This window comes from Salvelinus fontinalis, chromosome 33 (genome assembly GCF_029448725.1).
Source record: "Salvelinus fontinalis isolate EN_2023a chromosome 33, ASM2944872v1, whole genome shotgun sequence".
Classification (NCBI taxonomy): domain Eukaryota; kingdom Metazoa; phylum Chordata; class Actinopteri; order Salmoniformes; family Salmonidae; genus Salvelinus; species Salvelinus fontinalis.
In genome coordinates this window covers 3,416,805-3,426,804 of record NC_074697.1, presented here as the reverse complement: position 1 = coordinate 3,426,804, position 10,000 = coordinate 3,416,805, and the positions used below count along the sequence as shown (strand labels likewise).

Sequence of the window (10,000 nt, the reverse complement as noted above, 5' to 3'; positions counted from 1 at the left end):
TGTCCACTACCTCCAATCTCCTCTGTTTCATCCTGCTGTCTCTTCTCTGTCCACCACCTCTCCTCCAATCTCCTCTGTTTCATCCTGCTGTCTCTTCTCTGTCCACCACCTCTCCTCCAATCTCCTCTGTTTCATCCTGCTGTCTCATCTCTGTCCACCACCTCTCCTCCAATCTCCTCTGTTTCATCCTGCTGTCTCTTCCCTGTCCACCACCTCTCCTCCAATCTCCTCTGTTTCATCCTGCTGTCTCATCTCTGTCCACCACCTCTCCTCCAATCTCTTCTGTTTCATCCTGCTGTCTCTTCTCTGTCCACCACCTCTCCTCCAATCTCCTCTGTTTCATCCTGCTGTCTCTTCTCTGTCCACCACCTCTAATCCAATCTCCTCTGTTTCATCCTGCTGTCTCTTCCCTGTCCACCACCTCCAATCTCCTCTGTTTCATCCTGCTGTCTCTTCTCTGTCCACCACCTCTCCTCCAATCTCCTCTGTTTCATCCTGCTGTCTCTTCCCTGTCCACCACCTCTCCTCCAATCTCCTCTGTTTCATCCTGCTGTCTCTTCCCTGTCCACCACCTCCAATCTCCTCTGTTTCATCCTGCTGTCTCTTCCCTGTCCACCACCTCCAATCTCCTCTGTTTCATCCTGCTGTCTCTTCTCTGTCCACCACCTCTAATCTCCTCTGTTTCATCCTGCTGTCCACCACCTCTCCTCCAATCTCCTCTGTTTCATCCTGCTGTCTCTTCTTTGTCCACCACCTCCAATCTCCTCTGTTTCATCCTGCTGTCTCTTCCCTGTCCACCACCTCCAATCTCCTCTGTTTCATCCTGCTGTCTCTTCTCTGTCCACCACCTCCAATCTCCTCTGTTTCATCCTGCTGTCTCTTCCCTGTCCACCACCTCTCCTCCAATCTCCTCTGTTTCATTCTGCTGTCTCTTCCCTGTCCACCACCTCCAATCTCCTCTGTTTCATCGTGCTGTCTCTTCTCTGTCCACCACCTCTCCTCCAATCTCCTCTGTTTCATCCTGCTGTCTCTTCCCTGTCCACCACCTCCAATCTCCTCTGTTTCATCCTGCTGTCTCATCTCTGTCCACCACCTCTCCTCCAATCTCCTCTGTTTCATCCTGCTGTCTCTTCCCTGTCCACCACCTCTCCTCCAATCTCCTCTGTTTCATCCTGCTGTCTCTTCCCTGTCCACCACCTCCAATCTCCTCTGTTTCATCCTGCTGTCTCTTCCCTGTCCACCACCTCTCCTCCAATCTCCTCTGTTTCATCCTGCTGTCTCTTCTCTGTCCACCACCTCCAATCTCCTCTGTTTCATCGTGCTGTCTCTTCCCTGTCCACCACCTCCAATCTCCTCTGTTTCATCCTGCTGTCTCTTCCCTGTCCACCACCTCTCCTCCAATCTCCTCTGTTTCATCCTGCTGTCTCTTCTCTGTCCACCACCTCTCCTCCAATCTCCTCTGTTTCATCCTGCTGTCTCTTCCCTGTCCACCACCTCCAATCTCCTCTGTTTCATCCTGCTGTCTCTTCCCTGTCCACCACCTCTCCTCCAATCTCCTCTGTTTCATCCTGCTGTCTCTTCTCTGTCCACCACCTCTCCTCCAATCTCCTCTGTTTCATCCTGCTGTCTCTTCCCTGTCCACTACCTCCAATCTCCTCTGTTTCATCCTGCTGTCTCTTCCCTGTCCACTACCTCCAATCTCCTCTGTTTCATCCTGCTGTCTCTTCTCTGTCCACCACCTCTCCTCCAATCTCCTCTGTTTCATCCTGCTGTCTCTTCTCTGTCCACCACCTCTAATCTCCTCTGTTTCATCCTGCTGTCTCTTCCCTGTCCACCACCTCCAATCTCCTCTGTTTCATCCTGCTCTCTTCTCTGTCCACCACCTCTAATCTCCTCTGTTTCATCCTGCTGTCTCTTCCCTGTCCACCACCTCTCCTCCAATCTCCTCTGTTTCATCCTGCTGTCTCTTCTCTGTCCACCACCTCTCCTCCAATCTCCTCTGTTTCATCGTTCTGTCTCTTCTCTGTCCACCACCTCCAATCTCCTCTGTTTCATCGTGCTGTCTCTTCTCTGTCCACCACCTCTCCTCCAATCTCCTCTGTTTCATCCTGCTGTCTCTTCCCTGTCCACCACCTCCAATCTCCCCTGTTTCATCCTGCTGTCTCTTCTCTGTCCACCACCTCTCCTCCAATCTCCTCTGTTTCATCCTGCTGTCTCTTCCCTGTCCACCACCTCTCCTCCAATCTCCTCTGTTTCATCCTGCTGTCTCTTCCCTGTCCACCACCTCCAATCTCCTCTGTTTCATCCTGCTGTCTCTTCCCTGTCCACCACCTCTCCTCCAATCTCCTCTGTTTCATCCTGCTGTCTCTTCCCTGTCCACCACCTCCAATCTCCTCTGTTTCATCCTGCTGTCTCTTCCCTGTCCACCACCTCCAATCTCCTCTGTTTCATCCTGCTGTCTCTTCTCTGTTCACCACCTCCAATCTCCTCTGTTTCATCGTGCTGTCTCTTCCCTGTCCACCACCTCCAATCTCCTCTGTTTCATCCTGCTGTCTCTTCCCTGTCCACCACCTCCAATCTCCTCTGTTTCATCCTGCTGTCTCTTCCCTGTCCACCACCTCTCCTCCAATCTCCTCTGTTTCATCCTGCTGTCTCTTCTCTGTCCACCACCTCTCCTCCAATCTCCTCTGTTTCATCCTGCTGTCTCTTCCCTGTCCACTACCTCAAATCTCCTCTGTTTCATCCTGCTGTCTCTTCCCTGTCCACTACCTCCAATCTCCTCTGTTTCATCCTGCTGTCTCTTCTCTGTCCACCACCTCTCCTCCAATCTCCTCTGTTTCATCCTGCTGTCTCTTCTCTGTCCACCACCTCTAATCTCCTCTGTTTCATCCTGCTGTCTCTTCCCTGTCCACCACCTCCAATCTCCTCTGTTTCATCCTGCTGTCTCTTCTCTGTCCACCACCTCTAATCTCCTCTGTTTCATCCTGCTGTCTCTTCCCTGTCCACCACCTCTCCTCCAATCTCCTCTGTTTCATCCTGCTGTCTCTTCTCTGTCCACCACCTCTCCTCCAATCTCCTCTGTTTCATCGTGCTGTCTCTTCTCTGTCCACCACCTCCAATCTCCTCTGTTTCATCGTGCTGTCTCTTCTCTGTCCACCACCTCTCCTCCAATCTCCTCTGTTTCATCCTGCTGTCTCTTCCCTGTCCACCACCTCCAATCTCCTCTGTTTCATCCTGCTGTCTCTTCTCTGTCCACCACCTCTCCTCCAATCTCCTCTGTTTCATCCTGCTGTCTCTTCCCTGTCCACCACCTCTCCTCCAATCTCCTCTGTTTCATCCTGCTGTCTCTTCCCTGTCCACCACCTCCAATCTCCTCTGTTTCATCCTGCTGTCTCTTCCCTGTCCACCACCTCTCCTCCAATCTCCTCTGTTTCATCCTGCTGTCTCTTCCCTGTCCACCACCTCCAATCTCCTCTGTTTCATCCTGCTGTCTCTTCCCTGTCCACCACCTCCAATCTCCTCTGTTTCATCCTGCTGTCTCTTCCCTGTCCACCACCTCCAATCTCTTCTGTTTCATCCTGCTGTCTGTTCTCTGTCCACCACCTCCAATCTCCTCTGTTTCATCGTGCTGTCTCTTCCCTGTCCACCACCTCCAATCTCCTCTGTTTCATCCTGCTGTCTCGTCCCTGTCCACCACCTCCAATCTCCTCTGTTTCATCCTGCTGTCTCTTCCCTGTCCACCACCTCTCCTCCAATCTCCTCTGTTTCATCCTGCTGTCTCTTCTCTGTCCACCACCTCTCCTCCAATCTCCTCTGTTTCATCCTGCTGTCTCTTCCCTGTCCACTACCTCCAATCTCCTCTGTTTCATCCTGCTGTCTCTTCCCTGTCCACCACCTCTCCTCCAATCTCCTCTGTTTCATCCTGCTGTCTCTTCTCTGTCCACCACCTCTCCTCCAATCTCCTCTGTTTCATCCTGCTGTCTCTTCCCTGTCCACTACCTCAAATCTCCTCTGTTTCATCCTGCTGTCTCTTCCCTGTCCACTACCTCCAATCTCCTCTGTTTCATCCTGCTGTCTCTTCTCTGTCCACCACCTCTCCTCCAATCTCCTCTGTTTCATCCTGCTGTCTCTTCTCTGTCCACCACCTCTAATCTCCTCTGTTTCATCCTGCTGTCTCTTCCCTGTCCACCACCTCCAATCTCCTCTGTTTCATCCTGCTGTCTCTTCTCTGTCCACCACCTCTAATCTCCTCTGTTTCATCCTGCTGTCTCTTCCCTGTCCACCACCTCTCCTCCAATCTCCTCTGTTTCATCCTGCTGTCTCTTCTCTGTCCACCACCTCTCCTCCAATCTCCTCTGTTTCATCGTGCTGTCTCTTCTCTGTCCACCACCTCCAATCTCCTCTGTTTCATCGTGCTGTCTCTTCTCTGTCCACCACCTCTCCTCCAATCTCCTCTGTTTCATCCTGCTGTCTCTTCCCTGTCCACCACCTCCAATCTCCTCTGTTTCATCCTGCTGTCTCTTCTCTGTCCACCACCTCTCCTCCAATCTCCTCTGTTTCATCCTGCTGTCTCTTCCCTGTCCACCACCTCTCCTCCAATCTCCTCTGTTTCATCCTGCTGTCTCTTCCCTGTCCACCACCTCCAATCTCCTCTGTTTCATCCTGCTGTCTCTTCCCTGTCCACCACCTCTCCTCCAATCTCCTCTGTTTCATCCTGCTGTCTCTTCCCTGTCCACCACCTCCAATCTCCTCTGTTTCATCCTGCTGTCTCTTCCCTGTCCACCACCTCCAATCTCCTCTGTTTCATCCTGCTGTCTCTTCCCTGTCCACCACCTCCAATCTCTTCTGTTTCATCCTGCTGTCTGTTCTCTGTCCACCACCTCCAATCTCCTCTGTTTCATCGTGCTGTCTCTTCCCTGTCCACCACCTCCAATCTCCTCTGTTTCATCCTGCTGTCTCGTCCCTGTCCACCACCTCCAATCTCCTCTGTTTCATCCTGCTGTCTCTTCCCTGTCCACCACCTCTCCTCCAATCTCCTCTGTTTCATCCTGCTGTCTCTTCTCTGTCCACCACCTCTCCTCCAATCTCCTCTGTTTCATCCTGCTGTCTCTTCCCTGTCCACTACCTCCAATCTCCTCTGTTTCATCCTGCTGTCTCTTCCCTGTCCACTACCTCCAATCTCCTCTGTTTCATCCTGCTGTCTCTTCTCTGTCCACCACCTCTCCTCCAATCTCCTCTGTTTCATCCTGCTGTCTCTTCTCTGTCCACCACCTCTAATCTCCTCTGTTTCATCCTGCTGTCTCTTCCCTGTCCACCACCTCCAATCTCCTCTGTTTCATCCTGCTGTCTCTTCCCTGTCCACCACCTCTCCTCCAATCTCCTCTGTTTCATCCTGCTGTCTCTTCTCTGTCCACCACCTCTCCTCCAATCTCCTCTGTTTCATCGTTCTGTCTCTTCTCTGTCCACCACCTCCAATCTCCTCTGTTTCATCGTGCTGTCTCTTCTCTGTCCACCACCTCTCCTCCAATCTCCTCTGTTTCATCCTGCTGTCTCTTCCCTGTCCACCACCTCCAATCTCCCCTGTTTCATCCTGCTGTCTCTTCTCTGTCCACCACCTCTCCTCCAATCTCCTCTGTTTCATCCTGCTGTCTCTTCCCTGTCCACCACCTCTCCTCCAATCTCCTCTGTTTCATCCTGCTGTCTCTTCCCTGTCCACCACCTCCAATCTCCTCTGTTTCATCCTGCTGTCTCTTCCCTGTCCACCACCTCTCCTCCAATCTCCTCTGTTTCATCCTGCTGTCTCTTCCCTGTCCACCACCTCCAATCTCCTCTGTTTCATCCTGCTGTCTCTTCCCTGTCCACCACCTCCAATCTCCTCTGTTTCATCCTGCTGTCTCTTCTCTGTTCACCACCTCCAATCTCCTCTGTTTCATCGTGCTGTCTCTTCCCTGTCCACCACCTCCAATCTCCTCTGTTTCATCCTGCTGTCTCTTCCCTGTCCACCACCTCCAATCTCCTCTGTTTCATCCTGCTGTCTCTTCCCTGTCCACCACCTCTCCTCCAATCTCCTCTGTTTCATCCTGCTGTCTCTTCTCTGTCCACCACCTCTCCTCCAATCTCCTCTGTTTCATCCTGCTGTCTCTTCCCTGTCCACTACCTCCAATCTCCTCTGTTTCATCCTGCTGTCTCTTCCCTGTCCACTACCTCCAATCTCCTCTGTTTCATCCTGCTGTCTCTTCTCTGTCCACCACCTCTCCTCCAATCTCCTCTGTTTCATCCTGCTGTCTCTTCTCTGTCCACCACCTCTAATCTCCTCTGTTTCATCCTGCTGTCTCTTCCCTGTCCACCACCTCCAATCTCCTCTGTTTCATCCTGCTGTCTCTTCTCTGTCCACCACCTCTAATCTCCTCTGTTTCATCCTGCTGTCTCTTCCCTGTCCACCACCTCTCCTCCAATCTCCTCTGTTTCATCCTGCTGTCTCTTCTCTGTCCACCACCTCTCCTCCAATCTCCTCTGTTTCATCGTGCTGTCTCTTCTCTGTCCACCACCTCCAATCTCCTCTGTTTCATCGTGCTGTCTCTTCTCTGTCCACCACCTCTCCTCCAATCTCCTCTGTTTCATCCTGCTGTCTCTTCCCTGTCCACCACCTCCAATCTCCTCTGTTTCATCCTGCTGTCTCTTCTCTGTCCACCACCTCTCCTCCAATCTCCTCTGTTTCATCCTGCTGTCTCTTCCCTGTCCACCACCTCTCCTCCAATCTCCTCTGTTTCATCCTGCTGTCTCTTCCCTGTCCACCACCTCCAATCTCCTCTGTTTCATCCTGCTGTCTCTTCCCTGTCCACCACCTCTCCTCCAATCTCCTCTGTTTCATCCTGCTGTCTCTTCCCTGTCCACCACCTCCAATCTCCTCTGTTTCATCCTGCTGTCTCTTCCCTGTCCACCACCTCCAATCTCCTCTGTTTCATCCTGCTGTCTCTTCCCTGTCCACCACCTCCAATCTCTTCTGTTTCATCCTGCTGTCTGTTCTCTGTCCACCACCTCCAATCTCCTCTGTTTCATCGTGCTGTCTCTTCCCTGTCCACCACCTCCAATCTCCTCTGTTTCATCCTGCTGTCTCGTCCCTGTCCACCACCTCCAATCTCCTCTGTTTCATCCTGCTGTCTCTTCCCTGTCCACCACCTCTCCTCCAATCTCCTCTGTTTCATCCTGCTGTCTCTTCTCTGTCCACCACCTCTCCTCCAATCTCCTCTGTTTCATCCTGCTGTCTCTTCCCTGTCCACTACCTCCAATCTCCTCTGTTTCATCCTGCTGTCTCTTCCCTGTCCACTACCTCCAATCTCCTCTGTTTCATCCTGCTGTCTCTTCTCTGTCCACCACCTCTCCTCCAATCTCCTCTGTTTCATCCTGCTGTCTCTTCTCTGTCCACCACCTCTAATCTCCTCTGTTTCATCCTGCTGTCTCTTCCCTGTCCACCACCTCCAATCTCCTCTGTTTCATCCTGCTGTCTCTTCTCTGTCCACCACCTCTAATCTCCTCTGTTTCATCCTGCTGTCTCTTCTCTGTCCACCACCTCTCCTCCAATCTCCTCTGTTTCATCCTGCTGTCTCTTCTCTGTCCACCACCTCCAATCTCCTCTGTTTCATCGTGCTGTCTCTTCCCTGTCCACCACCTCCAATCTCCTCTGTTTCATCCTGCTGTCTCTTCTCTGTCCACCACCTCTCCTCCAATCTCCTCTGTTTCATCCTGCTGTCTCTTCCCTGTCCACCACCTCCAATCTCCTCTGTTTCATCCTGCTGTCTCTTCCCTGTCCACCACCTCCAATCTCCTCTGTTTCATCCTGTTGTCTCTTCTCTGTCCACCACCTCCAATCTCCTCTGTTTCATCGTGCTGTCTCTTCCCTGTCCACCACCTCCAATCTCCTCTGTTTCATCCTGCTGTCTCTTCCCTGTCCACCACCTCCAATCTCCTCTGTTTCATCCTGCTGTCTCTTCTCTGTCCACCACCTCCAATCTCCTCTGTTTCATCCTGCTGTCTCTTCTCTGTCCACCACCAATCTCCTCTGTTTCATCCTGCTTTCTCTTCCCTGTCCACCACCTCTCCTCCAATCTCCTCTGTTTCATCCTAATGTCTCTTCCCTGTCCACCACCTCTCCTCCAATCTCCTCTGTTTCATCCTATTGTCTCTTCTCTGTCCACCACCTCTCCTCCAATCTCCTCTGTTTCATCGTGCTGTCTCTTCTCTGTCCACCACCTCCAATCTCCTCTGTTTCATCCTGCTGTCTCTTCTCTGTCCACCACCTCCAATCTCCTCTGTTTCATCCTGCTGTCTCTTCCCTGTCCACCACCTCCAATCTCCTCTGTTTCATCCTGCTGTCTCTTCCCTGTCCACCACCTCCAATCTCCTCTGTTTCATCCTGCTGTCTCTTCTCTGTCCACCACCTCCAATCTCCTCTGTTTCATCCTGCTGTCTCTTCTCTGTCCACCACCTCCAATCTCCTCTGTTTCATCCTGCTGTCTCTTCTCTGTCCACCACCTCCAATCTCCTCTGTTTCATCCTGCTGTCTCTTCTCTGTCCACCTCCACCAATCTCCTCTGTTTCATCCTGCTTTCTCTTCCCTGTCCACCACCTCTCCTCCAATCTCCTCTGTTTCATCCTGCTGTCTCTTCCCTGTCCACCACCTCCAATCTCCTCTGTTTCATCCTGCTGTCTCTTCCCTGTCCACCACCTCTCTTTTCTCTGCTTTCCTTTCCCACCCAGAGAGAAGGGATGAGAACAGAAGAGGAAGGGATGAGAACAGAAGAGGAAGGGACGAGAACAGAATAGGAAGGGACGAGAACAGAAGAGAAGAGGAAGGGACGATAACAGAACATAAGAAGAAGGGATGAGAACAGAAGAGGTGGGATGAGAACAGAAGAGCAAGGGATGAGAACAGAAGAGCAAGGGACGCGAACAGAAGAGGAAGGGACGAGAACAGAAGAGGGGGGGATGAGAACAGTTGAAGAAGGGACGAGAACAGAAGAAGAAGGGATGAGAACAGAAGAGGAAGGGACGAGAACAGAACAGAAGAGGAAGGGACGAGAACAGAACAGAAGAGGAAGGGACGATAACAGAACATAAGAAGAAGGGATGAGAACAGAAGAGGTGGGATGAGAACAGAAGAGCAAGGGATGAGAACAGAAGAGCAAGGGATGAGAACAGAAGAGGAAGGGATGAGAACAGAAGAAGAAGGGATGAGAACAGAAGAGCAAGGGATGAGAACAGAAGAGGATGGACGAGAACAGAAGAGCAAGGGATGAGAACAGAAGAGCAAGGGATGAGAACAGAAGAGGAAGGGGCGAGAACAGAAGAGGAAGGGATGAGAACAGAAGAAGAAGGGACGAGAACAGAGGAGGAAGGGATGAGAACAGAACAGAAGAGGTAGGACGAGAACAGAAGAAAATGAGATGAGAACAGAAGAGGAATGGATGAGAACAGAACAGAAGAGGAATGGATGAGAACAGAACAGAAGAGGAAGGGATGAGAACAGAAGAGGAAGGGATGAGAACAGAACAGAAGAGGAATGGATGAAAGGTGAGTGGCAATCGACCTGATGTTTCTCAAAGGACAATGACAGGTCTCTTTGAATCTGTTTGGTATCCTTGCCTGGCTGGGTCTGGTTGCACTATATGCTGGGCTTGGGTCCAGTGTGTGTGTGCGTGTGTGCGTGTGTGTGTGTGTGTGTGTGTGTGTGTGTGTGTGTGTGTGTGTGTGTGTGTGTGTGTGTGTGTGTGTGTGTGTGTGTGTGTGTGTGTGTGTGTGTGTGAGAGAGAGTCCATGGGTGTGTGTTATCTCACCATACATGTAGGATGTAGCTGTGTGCCGGGCATCATGGAGTTGGCCAGCTGCATCTGCTGTGCCAGCATGGCCATGTTCTTCTGTTGGATCAGGTTGTTCCTGCCGTTGATCTCCAGCTGGGTCTTCAGGTGGGCAGGAGGGTGTAGGTACTTACAGTTGTCCCTGG

The 10,000-nt window shown here is 51.7% G+C and overlaps 1 protein-coding gene across 4 annotated transcripts in view; it reads right to left on the bottom strand.

Moving 5' to 3' along the window:
- Positions 1 to 9,994, bottom strand: part of LOC129831653 (muscleblind-like protein 1) — a 51,846-nt gene extending 41,852 nt beyond the window's left edge. For all 4 annotated transcript variants that reach the window (XM_055895010.1, XM_055895008.1, XM_055895012.1 and 1 more), the window contains exon 1: positions 9,834 to 9,994. In XM_055895010.1, coding sequence (XP_055750985.1) covers positions 9,834 to 9,908 — 75 coding nt within the window. In that variant the 5' untranslated portion in view covers positions 9,909 to 9,994. The remainder of the gene's footprint in view (positions 1 to 9,833) is intronic.
- Positions 9,995 to 10,000: the final 6 nt, after the last annotated feature.